Raw genomic sequence first — 26,661 nt, 5'->3', positions numbered from 1 at the left:
GCGTACTCGGTATGTACCTAGGTACGAATGAAGGGGTAGTAATATGATGATTATGTAATTATGGAATGGCCGCTCGCTCAAAGAGCTCCACTCATCAAGTGGACCGGCATCCAAGAATTGGCGCCAGCTTCGGTTAGCCGCCATTCAGAATAGGTTTCCGAACTGGTGTAACGGTTAACATTTGTCGCTCTCAAGCCATTAGCTGTAGCGCCGACAGGCCCAGGGTTCGACTCCCTGGTTCGGAATCGTTCTTTTTGTTACTGTCCTCGATTTTGTTTCTCTTTTTACTATAACACCCAGCTTGTGGAATGAATTGAATGCCGCCAGTGTTCTCGCTGCTCCTTGCGCGTTGTTTCGTGGTGTTTTGAGCATGCAGCTCAGCTTCTCATGTTGCCCAGTATAAAAGACAACATACGCGTCCGCACGTCGGTGTCTACAGCAGTCTGGCGCCGTTATATTTCTACAGTATGACTGGCGCCACCAGCATAACGCATGCGCTCCCGCGAATAAACGGCTTATGGATAGATACCTTGACAGCACCAGCCATACCCAGTTCGTATGTTTTTCACCCTGAGAGAGAAACCCCCGACACTTACGAGGACTACGAATCTGATCTCTGTCCTTCGGGTTCTCAGTAGTATTCTACTTCTGCTATGCTCCTGGAAGAGCGTCTGTTCTGTCTGATACAGAAGTTCAGAAGAACCCACAAACAGCCGAATCACGCCCGGCCACGTAGTCAGCCCCTATTAACCCCTATATTCTAGCAAGGGGCTACGGTATCACCCATGGCGTTCAGGTCTGGCATGACTTGGATAGAGCCAAGGGAATTCCGGGTAATTGTGAGGGTGAATGTCGACTTCAATGGCAATATATCCCCGGACCTGAGAGTGCCTACTTCGTACTGATCTCCTTTGTAAATTTGGCACGGTACTTGTCGCCTGCTTTTGCGAAGATGTGAATCTAGCAGTCGGACACGCCCGGCGGCATCAGTCATCACCAAGGGACCCGGCCAATTGGGAGCATCCCAGAGACCGCACGACTGGAGGGGTTCTGAACTAAAAACGAATAGTCCCGTATTCACCGGTGTTTAAGTGGATCCTCGAAGGCCGAATTGACTCATCGCGGAGAGAAATCCCAGAGGCGAAGACTACTCCGTTGTATACCTGCATGAAGTAAGCCTATACCATGACTCGGCTCGAGAACATGTCGAACTACGACTGGCTCAGTCAAAGCTCCGATGAATTAACCATTAACGTAAATAAATGGTGGCGGATTGTTAAGAGTACTTTTGCTTACCTAGTTCGCAGTGACGTGTACCTCGTAGCTATCCCTGCCGTCATCAGTCATCCTCGGAATCAATCTCGAGGGTCGTCGCAGTAATATAGAGTAGGCGGTCATATATTAACCTGGTTACTCGTATTGTATCACTATAAGAAGGCACCTCAAGTCCAATGCGGCTGTTTTTATACCTTACCGTCGTTGCATTGAATACCCATCACTAAACTCCATCATTACTACCGCCACTATGAACGTCACAATTCACTTCGTCCGCCACGCCCAAGGCTTCCACAACCTCTCATACGAAAATGAATCTATGCCCGACCCCCTCCTCACCGACCTGGGGAAACAACAATGCGCCAACGTTCGCAGCGGCTTCCACAGCCACGAGAAACTCACCCACCTCGTCTCCTCACCCATGCGCCGGACCATCTACACCGGCCTCTACTCCTTCGGGCCACATGATCCCGCCAGCTCCACGCCGGTGAAAGACGAAAAGGGCAACGGCCTGCTCCCCGTGATCGCGATTGCGGAACTGCAGGAAGTCTCCGACGCCCCCTGTGACACGGGCACCGATGTTGCCACCCTAACGGAGGAATTCGGGTCCCGGGTCGACTTCTCCCGCGTCCCCGAGGGCTGGACGGACAAGAAGTCGGCCGAATCGCCCTGGGAGCCCAAGGTCGAGAAGCTCGAGGCCAGAGCGAAGACCGCGCGCCTGTTCCTCCGGGATCTAGCGGCCAAGAGTGGGAAGGATGAAGTCCACATCGCTGCTGTTACCCACGGCGGCATCTTACACTACTTGACGGATGATTGGCATGGAATCGATCCGAATCGAAGTATGAAACCCCCATTTTGTTTTTTATTTCTATTGAGGGAGAATCATTCCCGCTGACTGGCATTGATAGCAACGTCGTGGGAAAACTGCGAATATCGCTCCTACCGTTTCGTGGACCCCTCCGGGCAAGATCCCGAAGCTCTGCTCGAGGAGACAGAAGAGAGCTGGAAGGCTCGTCAAGGCGACAAGAAGCGTCTCACCGAGGAGGAACAAGCAGAGCTGCGCCGCATGCACCGGCGCGAGCAGGCGAAATGAAGACGGGCATCACCCGACGCCAACGGCAACCGGATAAAGTAGAAGGTCGGTGCAGTGTAGCATGATTTTGGAATCGACAAATAAGAACGAAAGATGGACGGCTACGCTGTGATAGAAGACCCAAACTAAAAGTAATAAAGGATGTGGATGGCAGAGCAGAGCCTGTTGTTTTGAAGAGACTAGACCAAATAGAAGAACCACGAGAAAAATGACGCTCTCTCTCTGTTCCAAGTGAAAACGCTGCTGCGTGATTAGCTGTTGCGCCAACCCATGAACGAATGGACCGACTACATCGAAGCACACGGGCAACAAAGGACACAAGATCAGTTAGTGGAGTAGGGGTCAGTCTGAGATGCACATCTCAACGACTCGGGTTCCTATATGCGAGTCTCTTTGTCTATCCGGATTATGGTATCGATCCCACCTCCTAGGAGAAGCCCAGTGCTCAGAAGTCGTCCTCGCCAGACCCCGAAATAATCACGTTGTTCACCTTCAGCACCATCCGGCAAAGCTGCGTCGCCAACTGCAGCTGCTGCTTCTTACCGATGAGCGGGTCGATCACAAAGGTCTCCTTCATGTTGTTGCTGCCAAGACCCATGCAGTCTACTCCCAGCTTGCCCCGGATTTCGGGCGATTTGGCCTGCTGGCTCTTCACCTCGGCCAGCGTCGAAATGGGATTGAGACCAGAGTTCTCCGCTAGCGCCATGGGAATGGCGTCCAGAGCCTCCGCAAACGCCCGCATCGCGTACTGTTCTAGGCCGGGCGTCTTCCTGGCTTCATCCTCAACGGCCATGGAGCAGGCGATCTCCGTGGCGCCGCCTCCGTAGACCACGCGGTTATCGCGCACCAAGTTTCTTACGACACACAGTGCGTCATGTAGTGACCGCTTCGCCTCGTCGATAATCTGCGAAACTCGTTAGCAGGGGGGTTCTCATAGTGTCAACTGTTCGGGCTGTGCCATACCATCTTGTTGCTACCCCTGATGAAGACGGTGACCGCCCGGGTGTTTGCGCACTCCTCGATGACAAGCATCTTCTCCCTGGTCGTTCCGAACGACATTTCCCTGACGACGCCCGCAGTTCCCAGCTTATCGGCTGTCAGGTCCTCGAATCGAGGCACTAACCGCCCGTTGGTCGCGATGGCCACCAGCTCAATCTCAGGTCCACCCACCCACCGCACAGCGGGGAGCTCGTTCTGGAGCAACAGGTGGTTCGCCTCATCGTCGAAGCCCCACTGGCAAAGGGCCACGTTGGCTCCCGTGTCCTTGATCTGCTGGATCATCTCGACAAACTTGTTGTGCTCATAGTCCTGCAGCTTCTTGAACTCGTCCACCGACGTGATGTCAAGCTTATGTTTGGTCTTGGGCTTGGGCGGCTCGAATGCACAGGTAAGGATCGCAATCTTGGCGTCCCGCACCTCCGACGGCATCTGTGGGTGGGAGAAATCCTTGTCGATGATGACGCCCTTGATCAGGACCGTATCTTCAAGAGATCCGCCGACCTTTCCATCCACCTTGATGAGCTCAAAGTCGACGTCTTTTCTCTCCAGATCCGCCACGGACAGGACAGCATCCACCGCGATGTTGGCGAACTGGTCGTGCGCCTTGGATACGATCTTGCTACCCAAGCTCGTCCGCGCCACTTTGACGAGGTTCTTCTTGTCATCTTTGCTAAACTCCATCACATCTGCGATTCTATCCAGCTCGGCCACTGCGATATCGCAAGCGTGGTCGAATCCGTCGGCGATGCGAATAGGATGAATGCCCTTGTCGATCAGCTCAGCGGCTTGTTCTAGTAGGGCGCCAGCGAGGACCACGACGCCGGTTGTTCCGTCACCGATTTCGTCGTCTTGGGACTTGGAAAGCTCGACTAATAGCTTGGCAACATGGTTGGAAATCTCCATTTGCTGCAGAATCGTGGCACCATCGTTGGTGATGGTAATGTCGCCGTCGGGAGAGATGAGGATCTTGTCGAGCCCACGGGGACCCAGGGAGCTCTTGACGATATTCGCAACTGTTCGGGCAGCAAGGATATGGTTCTTGACAGCTTCGTTGCCGTGCTGGCGCTTCTTCTTGCCCTGGCTGTTTAGAGGTTAGCTGTCAACCTCTGTGGGAAATTTGATGTTCGGATAAAGGCATACTCCCTGACAATGATGAACGGCCGGCCTTGCTCATCCTTCATCACCGTCGCTGTTTAGCCGCACTAATCAGTATATACGATTTTCTGCCGAAATGTCCAGTCACCGTCATACCGTTGGAAACATCTAGATCTGCCCAGTCTGTTAGTGAAATGATCCCAGGTACTGCTGGCAACGGACTTACTCAACGCCATCTTGGAAGGTTAACCGTAGGAGACAAGCTCGACCAATCTACTTCAGAAAGGGATAAGGTTGAGAGACCTAGATAACACAAATGTGGTTTTGATAATTAAGTCGGGTCCAAGGTTGTCCCCGTCAAGTTGGCTCGCCCAAAATTTGTGCATACGTCCTTGGTGGTACCTGCCTACGGGTACAGTCAGCACCTGTGAAAGATTGAGCTCAGGAGTGGCGGTAACCCGGCCCCTCAATCTTCCGGAGCCACTCACCGCCTGCCTCTCTAGAACTACCCCGCCATATCAGCTGAGATAATTAGACGGTACGCCGACACCTACGTAACTACGACTCGTTTTAAGGTTGGCGCGCCTACAACGTGTAAACAAATATGACTAACATTACGGGGGATTTAAGTTATACATAACGTATTTTTATAATGGCGTAAATGCGGATAATCTAGGTTAATACGGCAACCTTATATCGTTATAGCCAGTTGTACGAAAGGCACCGATTGGTAGTATAATCCAATAAGCGATCGAGACGTGGGGCAAAGAAACCTGGCGGAGGTGTATGTAATGGTAAGTTGGGTATCCACCACCCATCGTCATTCCCCCGCTACTAATAATCACGAATGTCCAACTCAGAGCGTACGACCCGGAACCGATCTTAAAGCCTCCTTTCCACCCCATCGATCCTCCACGCATTGCCAAACGACGTACACAGGACATACAGTTACGAAAACCGTACGCCCGGCGCAAAACTGGGATTTTAGTTTCCGACGCATGGTGTCGGTCCTCTTCGCCCTTTCGCCGTCTGCACCTGCCACCCACTCGAGTCCTCGGGTTTCCGTTTGGAAAACACCAGACGACTTCATATCAGTTCACGGCGACCTATAGTCGGCGACCACCTGGCGGCTATATTCAGAATGTCTCGTCACCAGGCGGTCCGTAATTTGGACTACGCGGCAGTCCTCGACGAGTATGATGCCGATTACGCAGACCACGACGAGGAGGATGATCAGTTCACCGCCGAGGATCGAGAGGCTTTAAGGAAAGGCACGGAAGACGTTCGAGACGCCCTAGGCGAGGATACGGGGAAGGTGTCCACAGAGCAGATCCAGGAGGCCCTGTGGCACTACTTTTACGACGTCGATAAAACTGTCGCTTACTTGCGGAGGAAGTTCATCGCACCACCGCCGAAGCCCGAGCCAAAGAAGCCCAAAGAGAGTAAGTCACTTTCAGTTTTCTCGCTTGATAATACGTCGATGGCGGCCCAGGGCACGGAGAGAGCACATGTTGAGCGTTCGGCAGACGGGAAGGTGCACGGTATCGGCAGTTTAGACAAGTACAAATTCCCCTCCACCTCGGTCCTGGGAGAAGTCCTACCCCCTTCCTGGTATTTTAGGGATGTGCCCTGGTCGAACATCCCCAAGCACCGGGAAGCCGTCTTCATTCCTCCGATCCGTCCACTTCGGGGGGGTTTACTGGGAGGCAGCGACGGTCCCAAGGTATCTAAGCTCCAGGCACTTGCGGCCGCACGAAAGAAGAAGAGCGATGCCAAAAAGAATCAGGAAGAGGTGGAGGAACGAGTGCAGAAGAGACTCTCTACCCTGACCATAAACGATGAGTCCATGTCCAAGGACTCAGCAGACCCACACATGGTCTCCAAAAGACAAAAGACGTTGCCAGGATCTTCAACCTCCAAGACGCTGCCGATGTCTTTTCTGCACAGAAAAAAGGAACGAGCCAAAGATGCCTCTCCAGGACCTGAAGAGACGAGGAATGACTGCACATCGATGGATACGGACCGGCCTCGCGACGGCAAACCCCACGCTTATGAGACGGAGGAGGAGATTGTGCTGGCACGGCCCCTTCCTCCATCTGCCTTTGCTCAAGTGCTCTGTGGTCCATCTGCTAGCCCTACGCCCGTGCCGGATGATATCTATGAGATCCCCAGCACTTCATCGGCTCTCTTCAACCCTGCGGCGTTTGATGAGCCCAGCCCAGACGACATTGTGCTCGCAGCGCAGGCCAAAGGTTCGCGATTCGCGAAGAGCCAATAGAGAACTAACTCTGATTTCCTCGACAGCTTCCAACCGATTCGATGCTGCTGCAGCAAAAAGCGCCGCTATAGCCAAGAAGGCAACCAAGGCATCACCGAAACTGAAGCCTGATGGGGCGCCGACAGAGAAAGTGGACGCGCTTTCTCTGAATGAACCGCCTCCACCGAAGAGCAAGAAGATAAATGTCGTCCAAGAGTTCGAGAAAGGCCAAAATAAGCGCAGCGCCAGCCTTGTAGTTGTTGGTAAGCCATTGCCAGTTTGCCCCTTTTTTAGACCACGATCTCACAGCTAAAACATCATCACAGGCCATGTCGATGCTGGGAAGAGCACGCTTATGGGCAGACTCCTGCTAGAGATGAAGTTTGTCGAACAACACCTTGTCGACAGGTACCAACGGCAAGCGGACAAGATTGGCAAGGGATCGTTCGCACTTGCGTGGATCATGGATCAGCGAGACGAAGAGCGCGAACATGGAGTCACCATCGACATTGCGACGAATCAATTCGAGACGGAAAAGACGCGATTCACCATTTTAGATGCGCCCGGACACCGAGACTTTGTTCCCAACATGATCGCCGGGGCCAGCCAGGCCGACTTTGCCGTGCTGGTCATCGACGCTAATACTGGGGCTTTTGAGAAGGGCCTGAAGGGGCAAACGCGGGAACATGCACTGCTGCTTAGGAGTTTGGGAGTGCAGCGCGTTATCGTGGCGATTAACAAGCTGGATATGGTTGGCTGGTCGCAAGACAGGTTCAACGAGATATCCGAGCAGGTAACTGGCTTCATGAAGGGCAACGGATTTCAACTCAAGAACATCACGTTCATCCCCATTTCTGGCCTCACCGGGCGAAAACCTTGTTCGAAACTCCCAGAAACCAGAACTCTCCTGGTATACGGGCACCACATTGCTCCAGGCTTTGGAAGAGTCGGAACCGTTGACGCGGGCCCTTCAGAGACCGTTTAGGATGGCGATTTCTGAAATCCACAGGACTCAACACAGCCAAATGACAGTTTCCGGTCGCATCGAGTCCGGAACCGTCCAAACGGGCGAAGCCCTCGTGGTCCAACCAAGTGGCGAGTCGGCCAATGTCAGAAACATCGAGGTGGACGGGGAATTGCAGGAGTGGGCTGTGGCAGGACAAAATGTGTCGATTGGCCTCTACGGAATCGACCCCGTTCACATGCGAGTTGGCGACATCATCAGCAGTAAATCAGAGCCCATCGCGACGAACGACGAGCTTGTCATGAAGGTATTTGCGTTCGACCATCTGATGCCCATGCCAGTGGATGTCCACCGAGGTCGTCTACATGCCGCAGGGCGCATCCAGTCGATGCCTGCTGTGTTGGACAAGACGACGGGAGCCGTGGAGAAGAAGAAACCCAAGATCGTTCAACCAGGGAAGGTGGCACGCGTGGTGGTAAAGCTGGAGTCCAAGGTGCCGCTGGAAACCGGGCAGAGAGTAGTGCTTAGGATGGGCGGTGAGACCATTGCGGCGGGCTTGATAGAGTAGGCTATGGAGTGACAGAAGTCTTTGGGAGCATGAATGCATATATGTCCATTGGATCATCAACATATTCAATCACCAATCATGCCGTGCCTCTGCATTACCTTATATCTGTGAAGTTGATGCGCGATTCATTCAAGGCTATTGGACAAGGCAAAGCGGGGACGCGGCAGTGAGACTCCGCGGCAGTGGTCATTCGCCTCCGGCTTTGCCATTATGTCTTTTTGGGAAAGCGGCAATGCATACCGTACCTATTGAACGTGGCCCGTGTCCTCGGGACTTTTGCTGATAGTCCATGCATCTGTTTCCATTGATGTAGATGACAGCTTAGCCTGTTGTCCTTTGGCTACGTGTTCATATTATACAATGCCCAAATGTTTCGAGGCAAAGGAGCGGTATGCTCAGCTAAAACTGGCTGAAATTGTAGGTCGGAGCTGGAATAGAGTGATTAGGAAAGACGCCTTCCTAAACAGGGAAGCATGGAAGTCTCTGGAATATGGCCTCTATTTACGAAGTACACAATACCAATGTGAAGAAGAAGTGTCAAGATTGTGACTCGCACGACAGTGTCTCTGACAAGAATACAGACTGTACTAAATAGCGTGGTGGCCTTAGAAAATGATACAGTGTACAGTGCTATAAATACACATGGTGGAAACTGGTGGAAAGAACGAACCTTCGCCCCATGTGGCGCGTGCCAAGGTGAGATCTGGCCTCTTTGAGCAGTGGACAGCTTGACATTTTGGCGCTTTACTGGCAAGAAGCTATTCTTAAAGACTCGTACCCTTTCTCTTCCCAAACTTCTTCCACTTCCAACCTCACAACTCTCTTCTTCCCCCTCCCATTTTACCACACTAGCTGGAGGAGATCGTTGCCTCGCAGTGCGAACACGTTCCCTTCTTCTTTTCTTTCTGTGCTTTCTTCAGCATCATCCTTTTCTGTTCTGGGCGCGAAAAAAGAGATACCCCTCCAAACAAATCCACACATCGTCGCCATGGCGAACGCAAGGAGCTCAATGGCCTTGGGCTTCGGCCTCTTGGCCTGGATCTGTCTCCTCTTCTCTCCCCTTGCATTTGTTCAGACCGCCCAAGCACAAGATGCCGACTACGGCACTGTCGTTGGTATTGTATGTGTTCTTTCCCCTGCTTCGCTTTGACCGCAGCCACATGTCACCTTGTTGACCATCGAATGGTTTGACTGGTGTGCCATTGGAAGACGACACTGCAAGCTTCGCTTCTTATAAACCCTCTCCAGTAACTAATCATGCTTTGTACAGGATCTGGGTACCACCTACTCGTGTGTCGGTGCCATGATCAAGGGCAAGGTCGAGATCTTCGTGAACGATCAGGGTACGTATCTGCATAGTTTGCCCCTTCTACAGGTCGAAGGTGAAGTTGTGAACATGTGCTAACTCGAAACCAAATAGGTAACCGTATCACTCCGTCTTACGTCGCCTTTACCGATGAGGAGCGTCTGGTCGGTGACGCCGCCAAGAACCAGGCCGCGGCCAACCCTGAAAACACCATCTACGATGTCAAGTACGCACACACCCCATCTCTGTTGTTCTGCATATCACCCCGACAAGTTGCTAACACAAGTTCCCTGCAGGCGCCTCATTGGCCGCAAGTACTCCGAGTCGGATGTCCAGTCCGACATTAAGCATTTCCCCTTCAAGGTTCTCTCTCGGGAAGACCGGCCCATCCTTGAGGTTCACGCCGGCGACGACAAGAAGACCCTCACTCCCGAGGAGGTCTCGGCCATGATCCTAGGAAAGATGAAGGAGGTTGCCGAGGCTTACCTGGGCAAGACCGTCTCCCACGCCGTCGTCACCGTCCCCGCCTACTTCAACGACAACCAGCGCCAGGCCACCAAGGATGCCGGCACCATTGCCGGTCTCAACGTCCTCCGTATCGTCAACGAGCCCACGGCCGCCGCCATTGCGTACGGCCTTGACAAGACCGACGGCGAGCGTCAGATCATCGTCTACGACCTTGGCGGTGGTACCTTTGATGTCTCCCTTCTCTCCATCGATGACGGCGTCTTCGAAGTCCTCGCTACCGCTGGTGACACCCACCTCGGAGGTGAAGATTTCGACCAGCGTGTCATCAACCACTTCGCCAAGGCCTACAACAAGAAGAACGACGTCGATGTCACCAAGGACAAGAAGTCCATGGGCAAGCTGAAGCGTGAGGTCGAGAAGGCCAAGCGGACTCTTTCTTCTCAGATGTCTGCTCGTATTGAGATTGAGGCCTTCCACCAGGGCAACGACTTCTCCGAGACCCTGACCCGCGCCAAGTTCGAGGAGCTCAACGCCGACCTCTTCAAGCGGACTCTGAAGCCGGTTGAGCAGGTCCTGAAGGATGCCAAGGTGGCCAAGAGCGAAGTCGACGACATTGTCCTCGTCGGTGGCTCTACCCGTATCCCCAAGGTCGTGTCTCTCATTGAGGAGTTTTTCGGTGGCAAGAAGGCCTCCAAGGGCATTAACCCCGACGAGGCTGTTGCCTTTGGCGCCGCTGTTCAGGCCGGCGTTCTGTCTGGCGAGGAGGCTGCCTCTGAGATTGTTCTCATGGACGTCAACCCGCTTACCCTTGGTATCGAGACCACTGGCGGTATCATGACGAAGCTGATCCCCCGGAACACCCCCATCCCCACTCGCAAGTCCCAGATCTTCTCGACCGCTGTCGACAACCAGCCCGTCGTCCTGATCCAGGTCTTCGAGGGTGAGCGTCCCATGACCAAGGATAACAACATCCTCGGCAAGTTCGAGCTCACTGGCATCCCCCCCGCGCCCCGTGGCGTTCCCCAAATTGAGGTCTCCTTCGAGCTCGATGCCAACGGTATCCTCAAGGTCTCCGCCCATGACAAGGCCACCGGCAAGGGCGAGAGCATCACCATCACCAACGACAAGGGCCGCCTTACCCAGGAGGAGATTGACCGCATGGTCGCCGAGGCCGAGATGTACGCCGAGGAGGACAAGGCCACCCGTGAGCGCATTGAAGCTCGCAACGCCCTCGAGAACTACGCTTTTGGCCTGAAGAACCAGGTCCAGGACGAGGAGGGCATGGGCGGCAAGATTGACGAGGAGGACAAGGACGCTGTAAGTTCCCGGTCATCGTATCGCCGATATTTCACCCAGTAGTGCTAACAAGTGGAAACAGATTCTCGAGGCTGTCAAGGAGGTCACTGACTGGATCGAGGAGAACGGTGCCGACGCGACCGCGGAGGACTATGAGGAGCAGAAGGAGAAGCTCTCGAACGTCGCGTACCCCATCACCTCCAAGCTGTACCAGGGCGCCGGTGACGCTGGCGATGGTGGCGATGAGCCCAATGTCCATGACGAACTCTAATCGGGCAGATGGGTCTTTGTGCAGTTGATAACAGGCAGGTCTGATTCAGGCGTATGAGAAAAAGAACATCATTTGAGCACCCTATCGAGGCGGCCCCCTTATACCGGAGGTTTCCCTTACGTCGTGTACTCGTATTTATTCCCGGCATCCAGGGCAACTCGATTCATTGGCGCAGGGAGCATGAAGTAGAGAGAAGGGATGTTCCCATGGACCACCCATATGTAAAGTACGTTGGGTATGAATGATACATAGCTCACTTGCCAGCCAAAGCCATTCCATGATTGTGACCAGAAGACATGTAAATGGTAGGGGCCCAGGGCTTTCCACCTTGGAGAGTCGATGTGCACCCCGTCCGTCGGCATGTGTCAAGTTATTGTGTTGGACGTGCCCCGAAGGTATGCATTGGAAACTAGGTACCTGACGCGCCATGCTAAGGTATCTAAGGATGGACCATGATGCCGTGATCATCTGAAACCAGTGACGGCGCATACAGAAACATCGACAGCTTCCAAGACATATAATATTGATTAAGGTTCCTCCCTATTGCCTAAGGGTCTGGTTAGAAAGTGGGCTTTACACGTTAGATATTAGAAACCCACATGTTCCCTAGTCAAACCGTCTTTCAATATCTCGCACCTTCCAGCCACCTCAATCTCCTCACGAAGGGAAAGGGTACCCGTTCGGGATCCCTCTCCAAAGTTAATAGTGGAAAAATTGGTAGGGAGAGATTGAGGAAAGGAAGGAAAGAAAGCTAAAAAAAAAAAAATCACATGAGTCCTCTTCCCATCACCAGCGAGGCTCGCTCTCCAGCGCTGGGGTCGTGACGGCATTCTTATCGGCGAAAGGGTTGTCATCGTCGTCGTCTTCCGCTTCCTCCTCCGAGTCCGACACGGGAGGGCGCGAGGTGTTCGATGGACCGGCCGCGGGGGTGGGAGAACCGGGCGAGGGCTTCGACGTGTCAGACGGGCGAGGGGGTGGGGCCGGCCTGGGAGGACTGGGGCTGCTGATGTTCAGACCGGAAATATCGGGGGTAGACTGCGAGGTAGTTCTCTGATGCTTTTCCGACATTACTGGAAGGACCGGTCAGTCAAAAGCGGATTGTTGATGGGGGTTGATGCGCGAGATCCTCAAGGTCCTGCTGCTCAGGGACGAGGCGTCAGGCGGCCAGGGAACGACGTACACCTATACATATGAGCTTGTTCCGCCAGCTCGTCGTCCGAGTCACTGTCGGCGTCGATGGAGCGATCCAGCTGCTCGAAAGTCATGAGGGCGAGGACGAGGCCGTCGTTGGCACTAAGGAGGCTGCCAAGCCATTGTTCGTCCTCGACGTGGTGTATCTGCGCCCGTATATATGAGCTTGCCGAAGACAGAAATGAGGTCGAAGATGGGGCAGGCAGTTTCCGCTCTGCGAAAGCAACTCACGTATCGCAGGATCTTTCTCCTCAGCGTCTTACACTCTTCAAACCTCTGGACAGCTACTTGGTTCTCTGAGATGCGCTCCTTCTCACGGTTGATGCTCTGTAAGGTGTTGTTGAGATTCGTGGTAGCGATGGAACACTCGGCGATGTCGCTCTTCATCTTCTCCTTTTCAGCCTCCAGGTTAAAAGGCCTGCGCGTTCCCTTTTTCTTCTTGTCTTTGCTCTTTTCCTTGCTTTTGTCCTTGGAGGATGAGCCGAAGAAGGAGCTGCCAGATGCGGAGGTTGATCTGGAGTGCTGGGTTTTGCTATATGCGGTAGCAGTGTTTGCCATCCAGGCGTGAGGCGACCTGGACGACTCCCCGGCAGTCTGAGATGCGGGGGCCGGCTTGTCGTCTTCCTCTTCATCGTCACCAAAAGGGTTCTCCGACTCGCGAACGGCACGAGACCTTTCCTGGGTGACGACCTGCTTGCGCTTTGGCAATTCCTAGAGCATGTTGATCAGCACACCAGGCCGGGCTGCAAGACTGGTCCCGGAGATATGCGCGGTCCTTACAGCTTGGAGTCGCGAAATGCGCTCTAGGCCCGGCGTCTTGCTGTACTGGGCCCAGCCGATGAATAGTACACGGCATTTCTTCTTCACGGCCGGGTCGGATAGGTTGGAAGTACCGCAAACGCGGAGGCGTTCCAGCAAAGGTTCGTCGGCGAAAGTGCGCTGGAACCTGGGTCCTGCGTTGGAGATGAGGCCGTCGAGGAGGGTGAGGGCTCGGAGCTGGCGATGGACGTTGCCGTACTTGAGTTTCTTGCGAATGGCGCGAGCGGCCTCTGTGGGGCCTGTGGCCTGGAGCTTGATGACCTCGATGAGCTCGACAATTCCGCTCAGGTCGTCTTCCTCGTAGGCTTCGCTGGTGAGGTTCTCGATCGACGTGGTGACGGCCGAGTAGGGCTTTTTCTTCGGGGGATCTCAGCTTCGTGTCATTCGTGATATGCGCCGGGTACGCGCTATTTACAGCCCAAACTTAAATCAGACCAACCTGGGAGAACATGGACATTCTGAAAAAGATTAAGTGCTGCCACTGGTTGATGGAGAGGTCTGTGATATAAAGTGCGCCCGCCGAGTGAAGAGGGGGGGGGGATGAGATGCACGAGCTAAGAGAAGCCTCGCTGCTATCTATGTCGATTTGAATTCCGGCTTACCCAAGGTGAGTCGGGCAATATAGGCATGAGACGACCAGCCCGGCTCACAAGGTAGACAGACGTAAAGTGAAGCTCAAGCTGAGATTGTTGTTCGATGCAAGGTGGCTTGATGATCTGCCTGACATGGAGGGGAAGGAAGACATGGTACCTAGTTGGCGGGGCAGATACGGAGAGGAGAGGCATCTGATTGCGCTCAACCAGCCACCAGCCTGTCCAGGGGATTGGTGGAACCAGCCTTCATGCCGGCCACAGCGGTGGAATGTGGCTTGGCCTTGAGAAGGGACGAGGGAAACCCCTCCGCATGACGTCACATCTGTGGCTGGGCAAAGTGGAGTCTCGGATTATTATCGTTCTTCCTCAGACTTTATTCTGCTTTTGGTACTCCGTAGCAACAGGAACGGATATATCCTTGTCTTCGTATCTTATACCTGGCGGTTGAAAACTTCTACTACCGGAAGGATCATAGGTTTGCTATATCCCTTTCCTTTTTAAAAATCTTCACTTTTCGATGAAGCACCGAGTCTTGAAACCCCTGCCAACAGGCGTACCATGTTCGTGGCACAAACCATCGGAGTAGGCAGGTAGGCATTCATTGACTTGGGAATCTGACACAGAAAGTGTCTTCAAAAGTTTCACACCTTCACTATATCTGGCTTAAATTGACGTCAGGTCTCCTTATATTTCAGATGCTTGACAAGAATCAATCCGATCCTGCAAAGTAAACCTCTCTAGAAGGTCGCGACAGGTATCGCGACCATCCATTTATGGCCCCTTAGGTCTTTCCCCTGTGTCTAGAACGAGGAATAGACTAGGACGGACGACAACCAACCAAAGGAAGCAAGGTCATGGGGTCGGGTTGGTACCCGGATGCCATTGTTCGACATCCTGTAACATGGCTTCGGGAGGGGGAAAAAAACATCTTTTTCTCTACTCCGACAATATCACAGGATCTCGACTCTGCTACTGCCAGCCCACCAAGGAGACGCCGCGCATACGTCGCCGCTCCTCTATAGGTACGGGAATCTCGTCACATCGACCTGAAGCTGTTGACTCGTGACGGTGCGTTACTTGGCCATACGCATCAATATTCGCTTTAAAATCGAGCAGCGCCGTTAGTCCGCGCAAGAACATTGACCTTGCTCAGGACATTGACTGGACCGCGGTGTCATAAGCCATAGAGTGCGAGGCGAGAAGCTGTGAAATGCCAAAACGGCGACTGTCGCATCATGCCTCACCTATCCGAGCCGGGGAATGCTGACCCAGAGCCAGAATTGTCAGTTCAAGGACGGTGCACCTTTTCAAAGAAGCACCAGCTACCTGGTAGGCGTGCTTGAAGACGAGGAGTGTCATTCGCATCACGGCCGACTTTACAGATCAGATTGATCCTTTTCATCGGTCGGTCATGACACTTGATTCGCTAGTAAAATCTACGCATAACGAAGGCTCCTGCAGTTCGTAGAGCAGGTTCATGGTAAGTCCCCTGGTGAAGTTGGATAATTACGGCCCCACTGTGGCTGCGGACGATACTCATGCGCCACAAGGTGGAAAAGAGTCGGGTGGCTTAGCCTGGGGTGCCTAATTTTAGGTCGTTACGTTCTGTCCATAGCGTCGCAATTCTCACTCACAGCCCCGCGTTTTCGTCCCATTCTCCATCCTACCATCCCCTCCATCATGGCCCTCACCGCCCAAACCTGCATATTTTCCGTGGTCACCAGGGCGTCGACTGATGAGTTGGCATTTATCTGGACCACGCCAGGCTGCATATGCTATGAGCGACCATCCAATACCCCAGGGCCATGGTTCTTGCTACTGCCAGGCATGAACTCTCCATTTCACCAAATGCCAGGTGACGGAAGCAGGTTGAAGTTGACCTGGTGATGATGGCTGGGTTACACCTTTTTGCACCTGCCTGTCTATCTTGCCTGCCGGTTTCTGTCCGGCCAGTTTCTGTCCAGCTCGGAGAATAATCTTCCCATATGCGCATTCTCGATGGCCATGATGACCATGAGGGATCCGATGTCTTTGGCCAGACGCTAGCTTCGACGGCGTTTTGGACCGTTGGCCATGCTTCACCCTGGGACACTCAGTTATCCCTGGGCATTGGATGCAACTATGCGTCTGACAAACCCCCCAGAAACGGTTTAGCGATGTTGCCCGGCGGTCAAGTCGTGACGGCAAAGGGCGGGAAACAGAGCTAATAAGTCGGCCACTCTACACTACCCGTTCCAAGGATGATCCGGCCGGCAGCGATGATCTTAAAAGCAACAGCCATCCATTAGTCGGTCAGTCAATTTCATGGCATACCCCCGGCATCTTACTGATGCCGGTACGTTACCCGGCAGATGTGTGTCTCGCTTTCCATATAACGTAGCCATGTTTCCCTCACCAAGCTTTATGAGGCGGTCAGCGGCTGCTCCTGTGCGGATTTCGGGTGATCAAGTGCACGAATCATCATGTCCTATGGGGGACCGATATGACCGGACCTGTGTGGCGCTCTGCTGTGTTTCCAATGGACAGACGCTAGCCGCCCTACAGGGTTCTCTTGCAGTTTGCCTGCTTGGGGTTTTATTCTCGTCGTCCCTCATCCAGTCCGTCTTATCGTTTGCCTGGTCATGCGATGATTCATCATTCGGATGGAGAATTCGTTTGGTTGATTTCGCATGAAGCGTCGGCAGGCGTCAGATGTGCCCGATATAGGATGTGGGCTTTGAAGAAGAGCTGTCGCCCGAGAAGGTGTTCTCATTGTTGGCCCGCCGTATTTGGTCTGCTCGCCGTGTTCACAAATATGCTTCTCGTGCATCGTGCCGGCCCAGTGACCCGGTGGTCACTCGAGGTCCTGCATGTCCGGGTCCACGACATGTTTCGTTATGCCATAGCATGACGGACCAATCCTTCTCATGTACGATGACAAGCCTCTTATGTGCATGACTCCGTTGATGTGGTTGACATGGATCCCCTCGTTCATGAGGTGTACAAGCCTCGAGCATCAAGATACATCGAGCGATGGAAAGTCTACATCCACCTCTTGTATCTTTCTTTTCTCATGTTCCCTTGTTTTCTTCCCCTCACACCAGAAATCACACGAGGCGGTGGCGCCTGGCCAGCTCAGCAAAGCGAGTTGGCATTCCCGAAACGACACAGGTTGGGCATCGACTTGATGGTCCCCAACGCGGATAGTTGCGTTCCCATGAAGATGGAAGTAGTGGTTTTAAAAGTGTAAGTGGAATCACACGCCTATGGTAAAGATCATACGGCCTGGGAAATTCCTGTGCCAGTCGATCGATGCGTTGCAAACTGTCCGAGTTGTACCGTTGACAGGTCAGATGGCCTTCACTGATATCAACACATCCTCCAGGTGACGAGAGGTTTCTGCACAAAAACAGGACGGCAATAGGAACCAACTTTGACGTTCAGTTCCATGCGCCCTCGTTCCCACGGTCTAAACTGCTCGGTTCAGTTTATTGCCTTTTGCGTAGAAGAGTGCTGTATGCATTGGGCGTGTGTTTAGTCAAGTAGGTCTGAGTCTTCTGGCACCCGTTGGCGGTCATGAGTGTGACTCAACATTCGTATTCGAGTCGATTGAAATCCCATACCGTCTGTAGCAGTCATACGAAGTACTTGGTCGAAGATCAAACCGGAGCATACGAGAGTCAATGTGATTACCGCCAGGAAGGTGGTCGGTCGTAATATATCCCGAATGTGAGTCAATCTTGGCTGAGAAGGTATATCCTTATCGTACACTCTCAGACAGACGCTTCATTCGTGCTAGCGAGGTACAAGGTCGGCATCGGACCTCTGACTCATCCAATAGTGTAGTCATCTCACGCCGTTTCTCCAACGGCTAGGCCACGCCACGGCATGCATGGGATCGCCACACTGGAGTGGCGGAGACAGGCGCTGAACTCCATCACCGGCTTTCCAACCTCACATCAGCATCGCTTCTCTGCTTGCCTTAGTGTACATGACACTTGCCTCGATTATATATCGACCAGTGTAGCAAGTAGTCATCGACTCCATAACTTTCACGATATCTTGTTACGACGCCCAACTGCACTGCAGCGAGCCATCATTGCCTGCCATTTCTCCACCGGCCATTTGCAGCGTCTCATTTGGTCTCATTTGGGTTTATTTTGTTTCCAAACTGTTCAGCTCAGCTATATTTTTATTGAGCATTTTCCTTTGCAACCAATCGACCACTTTCTATCATGATTCCTCTTCAACGGCCGGATGGCGTTGGTCGTCAACAAGCGGTTAGGAGACCCACGCCTCAAAGAGTGGTTCCCAAACCTGTCCCCGAGGCACAGTTGAAAGACCCCAGAGGGTACCAGCTTGAGCAGCTACGGCGCCGATTTTCGCCTCAAGAAACGACTCTCCAGGACGGCACAGCCTCTCTGGCCTTCAGGCTGAAGCCCTCAGATCCGGATTTTCCCTTCGACCTGGACTTTCTCGAGTGTGATCTCCGAGTTCCCGAGTACTACCCGGAAGAGTCGCCGACACTGCTCGTGAAGAACAGCAACATACCCAAGGGGTTCGCCATCAATGTGGAAAAGGGCTGGGAGAAGCTTGTCCGTGAGAAACCGGGAGCCACTCTCCTCGCACTGACCCACGCTCTGGACCGAAGCCTCGAGGTCTTTTTGTCCGAGCAGAAAGCCGAGACCGTTAAACTCGTGGCCTTCAAGGACACTAGGCACCAGGACCCTCCCGCACCTCCATCTGCGGAAACGGAGTCGTTCCGGCCGGCTCCTCAGTCCGGCGCCCGTGCGAAGCCGCCGCCAAAGCCTCAGCGGTCCTTGGAGCCGTCGTACTCTCAGGAGCAGATCGCCGAGGCCAAAGCCAGGCGTGCCCAGGAAACACGTCAGCTCGAAACCCGCATGGGACGTCTTTCGTTATATCGTCGCTCTGCTGATGGGATCGTCTACACGTTGCCCATGGATCCGAGACGGCGGTTTGAGCTCCCGGCGGGCTTGCAGGGTGTGAAGACGATGCACGTGATTGTGCCGCTGCTTTACCCCCTGCAACCCTTGAGGATTCAACTCAACGAGGTTGACTCTCGGGACGCGGAACCCCTGGAAGAGCTATTCGTGCAGAAGGCTACCGAGCAGAAGCACATGACCCTCATGAGCCACGTCAACTATCTTGCCCAGAACATGCATGTCCTGGCCAAGCAAGCCCAAACACCGCCAAAGCAGCCTGAAGAACCCGAGCCAAAGTCGGAGCCTGCCACATCACCAAGCGTCTCGCAGAAGGCCGTCATGAGTGACGACTTGAACGACGGGCGAAGTCATATAAAGGTTATCCCTCGGCCCCCAGAGTGGACCCGCGCATCTGGTGATTCGGACGACGAAGACGACTCCTCGGATTACAGTGACGACTCGAGCTCGGACGATGGCTCCGATACAGACGGCGCTCCTTTGGGGCCTGATTCAGGAGACATGTCGCTGCCCTCCGGCTCTACCCCTGATCGGGGGATAGCCCTATCGTTCCCGGGCATCGAACTTCATGCCATTGAACTCGTGCAAATCTCCATCCTTAGCATCAGCGTGAAATGCGAGCGTTGCAGGACGGTCAACGAAATCACCGGCCTGAAGGACGAGGCCGAGAAGACGTCCACCTGCCGAAAATGCGCCGCCGGTTTCGCCGCCCGGTTCCGGCCAGAACTTGTCCATCAGCACTCGGCCCGCGCCGGGTTCCTCGACCTTGCGGGCGCCACGGTAGCCGACATGCTGCCGAGCACATTCGTCCCCGTCTGCGCCAAGTGCTCCACGCCGTCTCCCGGCCTCGTCTCCGTCCGCGGCGAGAGCACGACGAACGTCTGCCGCGACTGCCACGGAAAATTCAACTTCAAGATCCCCGACGTCCGCTTCCTCCCGTACGCCCCGGGCACCCTGGCCGCTCCGGCGTCCGGGAACCCCGGGAAACAGGACAAGCTGGGGCTTCGCACGGGCGAGCCGCTGCCCTCCCGCGGGACCTGCGCCCACTACCGCAAGAGCTACCGCTGGTTCCGCTTCAGCTGCTGCAACAGAGTGTACCCCTGCGACCGATGCCACGACGAGACGGAGGAGCATCTCAACGAGTGGGCGAACCGGATGGTCTGCGGGTGGTGCAGCCGCGAGCAGCGGTACGCCGTCGATTCGTGCGGTTTTTGCGGGAGGCATGTCATTGGCAGGCGAGGCAGGGGATTCTGGGAGGGAGGCAAGGGGACCAGAGACAGGAGGTTGATGAATCGGAAGGACAAGAGGAAGTACAAGCGTATAGGGCCAGGAGAGGCGGCGAAGAAAGACTGAGGTGGCGGTGTCATGCCGACTGTGGTGATCTTGCCGTCCAACACCCTCATCCCTCAGGGTATTGATCGTCGTCAAACAGATTATCCTCTTCATTTGCTGCACGATTGCGCAAACTTGACGTCTCGCCACGCTTCTGGTCCAGCGGGGACTATGCTAGGGCGTCAAGTCATCGCGTGTAATTCGTCCCAGCCATGCGCATGGAATACCATCACGTCCTATCACGACTGCAGATATAAATCATGCATGTTGATACATTAACATCGCATTGGAGAACATTGCTACCCGTGCGGCCATTCTCCTCGCCTCTTTGTCGTATCGACCCTACCAACCGTGGAATAGACCGTTTGCCGGCCGTCAAGAAACGTCATGTCCAGTAGTCAGTTCCCCACGAATGTCCGCATACACTGCGACAGCCCAGAATATTCATGCCACTCAAAATACGGTAGGCTCATTCGGTATCCGTTCATGCACATGCATTACCGTTTTTCGTTCCGATTCGAAGCCTGCTCTTTCTCACTGGTGGCGGGGAAAGGTGCCAACCAAAGCATCACATTGATCACACACCACACGCCCCTGTCGTAGGAACTCTTCGTCAGGGACCGAGCACGAGTAGGTCGGACCGAGAGCGTCCATGACCTTGGTTCTTTTCGCATTCGGCAAACCCCTGTGACACCTCAAAGGCCCCCACTGCCCCCCTGTCACTGCTTGTACAGACCGTCGCTCCGGGGAAGAATGATAGTGGGAAGCTAGCAAGCCACCATTGTGAGGCATCATGACCTGAAAAGGAAGTGTGTGTAATGGGGTGTAGACTAAGAACCATACGAAGCAATTCGCTTTTCCAAGGCGACAGGGGCCGGAGCCAGACCTTTCCTTTTCGCGACGCCAGACGAAACCGACGAACTGGTAGCTGGGTTGCTGGTGGCTGGCGGCTCCAAGTCGTTTCTTCCCCGGTGCGCCTCGTCCTTTTCCCTGGGACACCGCTCTCGAGGGTCGCGCCCAGATGGGCAAAGCGCGCACGATTGATACGCCGGTCCCCTCCTGTGGCTTGCAAAAGCGAATTGGCACCGGGTACTATTTCCCGCACGATGGGTAAAAAACCTCAGCTTGCTTCCACCGCCATGTTGGGTTTTCTTCGAACGCCACGTGTTGCCATGATGGAAGTTGTTTTGGGTCGAATCACCGTCAGCCCATTCTGGTTATGGTGTTTCGCCAAGGTCCGGAGACCCCGAGTGAGTCCCGGGATGGGCCTGTCGCGACTTCAAATCAGTGCATGCACTTGGGCAGTGTTCCTTGGTAAATACAACCTCACCGCCAGGGAGCAGGCTTGTCGGTGAAGAAGCCGATGCTACTTTGCTCCCTGGCGACTGCCTTGCATTTCCATCGATCAACCCGGAATCCGGGGGAAAAGATGGGCAAGACCCGCTGGTAGAAACCAAAAAGACAGACGTCCACGAGTAAAGTGGCTGGGTGGCTGTCGCAGTGACCCGTTTACGAAAGCAACCCGAACGTACAACGAAGCTACGCTCAGAAAAGCAATGCAATATCCGTGCATGGACCAAATACGGACGCCGCCGGTTCGAAAGTTGTCCAACGGAGAAGGCGTCGTCGCGTTAGATGCTTGAACAGCGAAATGTCTCACAACGGGCAAATGAAATGAAATGAACCCTAGGATGGTGCAACAATGCCGAGGGTGAAGGCAGCGGCGAAGCGACCGTTTCCTTTGACTTGACCATCGAGTGCTGTGAGGTACCGGATCCAGTCTCGAGGCGTTGAAGCTGGCGCGCTGCGTGCCTTGACCTAGTGCTGTTGACGTACCTATACAAAGTGGTACCGCCTTTCTTTACCGCCGGTGTTCTGATATCGTGTAGTACATACGTTGTACTCGTCCGTGGACCGGCAGAGTGAACAACTGCCCCCGACGGGTTAGGCCCGGCCGGGTGGGCGTTCACTGGCCTCATCGTGGATGCCAGGTGACAGCCGGCATATGGTTAATCTCGTGGATTTACCCCAGTGATCATCGACCTTGCATATCCATGATGTCTCTAGGCATCGAGGTTGGTGGCAGGGATAATGCCGGGGCCAAGATTGACGATGATTGAAGATTCGTGCGCATTGCCGTCGTCGAAGAAGATGATGAGGTGAAGGGCGCTATGATAAGTGAGCCTCGTACCAAGTGGAGAGCATGAACCCATTGTCTTATTACGCTCCCTGGTGTGGTGTGCAAAAGAAGAAAAGAAACAATGCCCATTGTCCCTATTGTTGAGAAAACGGAAGCCCTTCTCCACTGCGCCGCCGCCCGTTATCTGCCCCGTGTCCCGGTAGCTGGTCAGCTGACCCGCTCGGATACCCCCGACGGTCGAGTGGGGCCCCCTGGGAATTCGCACTCTCCATTGGTTCGAAGCGTCGCCAATGCTCTCCATGTGACTTTTGATAGTCGGGGCATTTTAAAGCAATGGCCTTGCACTGAATCAGGGCACCATCTTCGTCACTCTGTCATTGATTAACTGGTGATGCGGGCATTATCCGTGCTCGTTGGATATTCTTCAGGCCAGCGGAGGCCTTCCGGAGACAGGGGTCGGAACTCGGTTAGCACATGTGGGAGCCAGGGGCACGGGACAGGGAAAATGTGGCAGGTGTTTCGAGCCGGGGTTCCCGCAATGGCTAGTACACGTGGTGGTTGGATGAATCGCAGGACCGAGTTGAATGAAAACAATGCTGTGAGAAAAGAAACGAGAATTGGATGCCTCTCAAGCTGCCCACATTTACCCGGTTTCATGCCTTGGTTCGGGTTTGCGTCCCATCAGAGTAAAGATAGCGAGCAGAAGAGATGAGTACTGTCCAGGCTTACTACAACGTACAATCAGTACGTTGTACACTGTTGTATACCATCTGCCGTACCTACTCCGTATCGCGGGCCTACCCGTGGTCAGACCTATCCCTAGCTGAATGACGCGGCTGAAAAAAAGCAACTTCGCTCCTAATTAGGCGCTTCGCTTAGGAGATGTTGGGTGGTTGGTCTCTCGACTGTTGTACGGAGTAGGGGTATCTTGATTTTCTCCTGTTTCATGAGTGGCGATAGAACAGCATACTGACTGAGCAGTTCAAGGTCGGCCCAACCCTTGTTCCATTCGCTCTTCTGGCGGGCGCCATGATGCGTGGCTGTATCCCCCGTGTCGATGATCGTGAACCTGTCATCTCAGCTCGTGTAGCCCGTAACGACTAAAGTCTTAATCATTTCAGGAAGCGTCGCCGATGAACTACCTACTTTTGCAAAAGACAAAGTCGGCCGAAATCAACCGAAATCTGAATTGGGGGTGGATAAACTCAATCTAGACATTTCTTCATAGGCACACGAGTCGAGACAGAGCCTATTCGTACTTCGGATTCGTACAAGAATACTTACTAGGTGGTTTCGCCTTACCCAACTTCTCAACGTTGTACCTACGTCACTTCAGCCTTCGCAGGTACGATATGATAAGATCACATGCTTAGCCACACCAGTCGTATAGTGGGACCCACGTGGACTAAGTACGTTATATGGGATAAAAGTCTAAATTCCCGACTTGGCAACGCGGCGAGGACAAGTTGACCGAAGCGACTCGCTCCGACTTTTGAGCGTCTCGCGACGTGTCGGGATTATGACAGACACAGAATAGGCGGAGATTGACTTTCGCCGACGCCACAACTGTGAAGATCAACTGAGTCAAGTCCATCGTCCACTGTTGACATGATCAAAAAAGAAAACAGAAACAAACCAGAGGAGAGCGAAGTTTCAGATACTCACCCTCCAATGTGTGAGAAAACTGCAAACGAGTAGGAGTAGCTATCTGTAACGGCTTCCTGTTTTGTTGGTCGCCCGTGCTCTGTTGACTCCACTGTCATGGTGACATATTCTCTGCAGCCGGTGAAATGCAATGTGGAGAGGCGGTTTTTCTCTGGAAAAAGCTCCTCAGCGAGACTGTAAGAATTCAAAACTCCATATTCGGGGTTGAGGACAAGGAAGGGACCGACGCTTCGCGTGCTCCCGTTGTCGCCGGTATAGTGTACGAAGTTAGGGGCCTTTTCTTTTCCCCTAGCGCGCGGCTCATATTGAGTGATGTTTTGGATCGGGATGTCCGTACGGAATGGAACATTTCTGGAAGGAGGAAGACGACGCGGATTGGTGCGGAGGCTCTACTACTGTAAGTGGAGAAACTATTCCGGTTCACTGAGCCACTAAGACAGAAATATGGACAACGTAGGTAGGTACCTACTTAGTAAGCAATGTGCGGGCTACACTAAAGATTCTCACCCGGCCAATTCGACTCACCCACGCGACAACCTTGAAACGTCAACAACATACAACGTAGAAAGAACTTGAAATTGGGGGACTAATTGAGGCAACATCAAACCCCCCAAGCATCGGACCCGTGACCCGTTCGTCGGTAGAAGATCATTTCAGCGCCGGGCCAAATTCGGGATAGTTGGTATCGGATGGTACGGAGTCGTACAGGTACGAAGTACTCGAAATTTACAACTACCTACAGTATACGGGAGCCGTGGATTAGTAATTTAGTGTCAGAACTAGGTCCGTTTACTGGCAGACCCTTGATGCTTGCTCTGAGAATCAAAAGTCGTGCCGTGAAAGGGCCGATGTTGGGCTCTGGGTGCCTAAAAAGAACCCACAGGCCCGGGTCCTACTTTCGCTTGACGTCCGGAACCCTCCGGTGATAGGGAATTCCGCCGAGAGTGCAGAGCGGACCTGGACTCGGGTTCGAGCCTGGCCCTGCTTGAGGCGCGATACGACACACTCAAGGGATTCAGACGCCCGCGGGACAGAGTCTCGGGACCTGCAAATACAACGTACTTGACATTGATGGGTGGGGCGTGCGAGGCTCGGATGCGTCCTTGACGGGAATCGAATACCTAGTCCCTCTGACATGGTCCCCGAAACACGTAGCGAAATTGAGGGACTTTCGGAGAGCAAAAAATTCCCGGCCTTTTGCTCTGCGCTTGCGTGCCCTCGACGACGAATACGGCGCGGCGCGCTTGCGCACTCACACCCACTTGATCAAGGCAAACAACGACACCTACAACACTCCAATGTTGTCGGGTCCGAGTTGAGTGGACGACGTGAAGGTCATAAACGCACCAATAAGACCTGCCGTTGTACTTTGCAAAATAGGTAAGCATGACATCAGTCGTATTTCGCCGGGTTGCCCTACACGTACAATGGACATTGAGCGATACCTATCACTGAAAGATCTGAGCGATCCGCCAAGGCGGCATGTCGAACAGTGGACAAAATGACAAAATGAGTGCTTGGGATATTTGGGAATAGGAAAGTCTTGATCATCGCCATTGGGGTGTGCTTATAGCAGTGCCATTAGCCGGTCAGAGGCCAACGGTCGTTCAATTCGGCATAGGAACCCGTTGGCGGATGAAGTCAATACCGGAGGAAGTACGGAAGCAAACATTTTGACGCGTCCCGTGTGGTGTTTAGGCTGAATGCTGACATGACTAGGGTATCGCGATGGACTCCACAAAGGGGAAAGTATCTGCCCGTTTAGGAAATGTCAGAACACGAAAATCGGGACGGGAATCGAAATCAGGTTCGTGTTCTTTCATTCCATTCTGAGGTGTCCACTGAGGTATCTGTGACTATGTACACTTGTACCTTGACCGGCAATGATCCATGGGACGTATAAATGAAATCATCTGAGACACCTGCTCGATGATTTTCGCTGACCCCATTGTACTTAGTATAGCCATAGTCTATCGCAGAGACACGGGCTACCGGGCAGAAGACGTCAATATCAGGGTGGCATAGGTACACTGCCGGCGTATTAGCCTAGCGCCAGAAGTACAAGCCGACGCCTGGACCACTGGTCTGTCATGCTCAACAACCCCGAGTCACAGCCTCCGCAATAATCGATCACGGGAAATACGTAAGTCCAGAGTGTTTATAGGGAAGCGTTATAATCACAAGTACATGCCGTTAACTGCCGAAGATGGGGCGTTGACCCGGACAGCTCGTGTACGGAGTACCGTAGGCGCATCGTTGTTACAGCGCCTACACCGTCGGTGAATTGCACCCCTGCGGACTATTAGTAATACGTTGACCGAGATCTCCCGACGGTTGTCAAGGTACGGTACCGTACGAGGGTACTTACCCCACACAATGGCTGGACCAT

At 53.7% G+C, this 26,661-nt stretch overlaps 9 protein-coding genes and 1 non-coding gene across 10 annotated transcripts; 6 read left to right on the top strand and 4 right to left on the bottom strand.

Annotated features, from left to right (window-relative positions):
* Positions 1-156: 156 nt before the first annotated feature.
* Positions 157-245, top strand: ACRALDRAFT_t178. The gene has a single exon. It is a non-coding gene; the product is annotated as a tRNA-Glu (tRNA).
* Positions 246-1,391: 1,146 nt separating this feature from the next.
* Positions 1,392-2,645, top strand: ACRALDRAFT_1082235 (uncharacterized protein). Its single transcript, XM_071019280.1, has 2 exons — positions 1,392-2,114; positions 2,184-2,645. Exons 1-2 carry the CDS (start codon positions 1,526-1,528, stop codon positions 2,366-2,368), a joined length of 774 nt encoding a protein of 257 aa, XP_070874615.1. The 5' UTR covers positions 1,392-1,525; the 3' UTR covers positions 2,369-2,645.
* On the bottom strand, positions 2,627-4,854 carry ACRALDRAFT_1043291 (uncharacterized protein). Its single transcript, XM_071015308.1, has 5 exons — positions 4,689-4,854; positions 4,619-4,636; positions 4,508-4,556; positions 3,332-4,448; positions 2,627-3,272 (listed from the first exon to the last, which is right to left on the bottom strand). Exons 1-5 carry the CDS (start codon positions 4,696-4,698, stop codon positions 2,814-2,816), a joined length of 1,653 nt encoding a protein of 550 aa, XP_070874614.1. The 5' UTR covers positions 4,699-4,854; the 3' UTR covers positions 2,627-2,813.
* A 450-nt stretch (positions 4,855-5,304) lies between these two features.
* ACRALDRAFT_1064360 (uncharacterized protein) lies at positions 5,305-8,374 on the top strand. Its single transcript, XM_071016955.1, has 4 exons — positions 5,305-5,904; positions 6,767-6,982; positions 7,046-7,512; positions 7,613-8,374. The coding sequence occupies exons 1-4, from the start codon at positions 5,604-5,606 to the stop codon at positions 8,249-8,251; spliced, it is 1,623 nt and encodes a 540-aa protein (XP_070874613.1). The 5' UTR covers positions 5,305-5,603; the 3' UTR covers positions 8,252-8,374.
* An 886-nt stretch (positions 8,375-9,260) lies between these two features.
* Positions 9,261-11,592, top strand: ACRALDRAFT_2104953 (uncharacterized protein; the record flags this gene model as incomplete). The annotated part of the gene is made up of 5 exons (XM_071023219.1): positions 9,261-9,371; positions 9,522-9,594; positions 9,672-9,783; positions 9,854-11,342; positions 11,404-11,592. The coding sequence occupies 5 exons, from the start codon at positions 9,261-9,263 to the stop codon at positions 11,590-11,592; spliced, it is 1,974 nt and encodes a 657-aa protein (XP_070874612.1).
* A 786-nt stretch (positions 11,593-12,378) lies between these two features.
* Positions 12,379-14,059, bottom strand: ACRALDRAFT_1071166 (uncharacterized protein; the record flags this gene model as incomplete). Its single annotated transcript, XM_071017836.1, has 5 exons — positions 12,379-12,662; positions 12,773-12,929; positions 13,015-13,494; positions 13,564-13,959; positions 14,042-14,059. 5 exons carry the CDS (start codon positions 14,057-14,059, stop codon positions 12,379-12,381), a joined length of 1,335 nt encoding a protein of 444 aa, XP_070874611.1.
* A 1,613-nt stretch (positions 14,060-15,672) lies between these two features.
* On the top strand, positions 15,673-16,082 carry ACRALDRAFT_211207 (uncharacterized protein; the record flags this gene model as incomplete). The annotated part of the gene is made up of 2 exons (XM_071023558.1): positions 15,673-15,745; positions 15,811-16,082. 2 exons carry the CDS (start codon positions 15,673-15,675, stop codon positions 16,080-16,082), a joined length of 345 nt encoding a protein of 114 aa, XP_070874610.1.
* A 2,327-nt stretch (positions 16,083-18,409) lies between these two features.
* Positions 18,410-20,693, top strand: ACRALDRAFT_1082240 (uncharacterized protein; the record flags this gene model as incomplete). Its single annotated transcript, XM_071019281.1, has 1 exon — positions 18,410-20,693. One exon carries the CDS (start codon positions 18,410-18,412, stop codon positions 20,486-20,488), a length of 2,079 nt encoding a protein of 692 aa, XP_070874609.1. The 3' UTR covers positions 20,489-20,693.
* Positions 20,694-21,080: 387 nt separating this feature from the next.
* Positions 21,081-23,377, bottom strand: ACRALDRAFT_2019335 (uncharacterized protein; the record flags this gene model as incomplete). The annotated part of the gene is made up of 14 exons (XM_071019972.1): positions 21,081-21,265; positions 21,306-21,532; positions 21,573-21,591; positions 21,632-21,744; positions 21,798-21,951; positions 21,990-22,006; positions 22,045-22,122; positions 22,169-22,279; positions 22,364-22,436; positions 22,511-22,696; positions 22,728-22,912; positions 22,953-22,968; positions 22,994-23,266; positions 23,347-23,377. 14 exons carry the CDS (start codon positions 23,375-23,377, stop codon positions 21,081-21,083), a joined length of 1,668 nt encoding a protein of 555 aa, XP_070874608.1.
* Positions 23,378-23,482: 105 nt separating this feature from the next.
* Positions 23,483-26,661, bottom strand: ACRALDRAFT_211210 (uncharacterized protein; the record flags this gene model as incomplete). Its single annotated transcript, XM_071023560.1, has 23 exons — positions 23,483-23,546; positions 23,578-23,683; positions 23,754-23,791; positions 23,842-23,865; positions 23,939-23,975; positions 24,060-24,207; positions 24,244-24,291; positions 24,365-24,661; positions 24,780-24,809; positions 24,845-24,858; positions 24,903-25,004; positions 25,074-25,138; positions 25,180-25,309; positions 25,335-25,523; positions 25,567-25,688; positions 25,725-25,814; positions 25,874-25,971; positions 26,012-26,113; positions 26,145-26,260; positions 26,343-26,365; positions 26,454-26,540; positions 26,591-26,596; positions 26,648-26,661. 23 exons carry the CDS (start codon positions 26,659-26,661, stop codon positions 23,483-23,485), a joined length of 1,950 nt encoding a protein of 649 aa, XP_070874607.1.

The sequence above is a fragment of the Sodiomyces alcalophilus genome (genome assembly GCF_042370955.1).
Source record: "Sodiomyces alcalophilus JCM 7366 unplaced genomic scaffold ACRALscaffold_4, whole genome shotgun sequence".
Classification (NCBI taxonomy): domain Eukaryota; kingdom Fungi; phylum Ascomycota; class Sordariomycetes; order Glomerellales; family Plectosphaerellaceae; genus Sodiomyces; species Sodiomyces alcalophilus.
This window is presented reverse-complemented; position numbering and strand designations above follow the sequence as displayed.

Excerpts from the sequence above, each read along its gene's own strand:
- ACRALDRAFT_1082235 (XM_071019280.1), top strand. The coding sequence starts at position 1,526 with ATGAACGTCACAATTCACTTCGTCCGCCACGCCCAAGGCTTCCACAAC. Across the intron at positions 2,115-2,183 it reads TGGAATCGATCCGAATCGAA|CAACGTCGTGGGAAAACTGC; the intron begins GTATGAAACCCC and ends TGGCATTGATAG.
- ACRALDRAFT_1043291 (XM_071015308.1), bottom strand. Across the intron at positions 4,449-4,507 it reads CCGTTCATCATTGTCAGGGA|CCAGGGCAAGAAGAAGCGCC; the intron begins GTATGCCTTTAT and ends ACCTCTAAACAG. Across the intron at positions 3,273-3,331 it reads TCAGGGGTAGCAACAAGATG|ATTATCGACGAGGCGAAGCG; the intron begins GTATGGCACAGC and ends CGAGTTTCGCAG.
- ACRALDRAFT_1064360 (XM_071016955.1), top strand. The coding sequence starts at position 5,604 with ATGTCTCGTCACCAGGCGGTCCGTAATTTGGACTACGCGGCAGTCCTC. Across the intron at positions 6,983-7,045 it reads CGCCAGCCTTGTAGTTGTTG|GCCATGTCGATGCTGGGAAG; the intron begins GTAAGCCATTGC and ends ACATCATCACAG. Across the intron at positions 7,513-7,612 it reads TCAACGAGATATCCGAGCAG|AAACCAGAACTCTCCTGGTA; the intron begins GTAACTGGCTTC and ends CGAAACTCCCAG.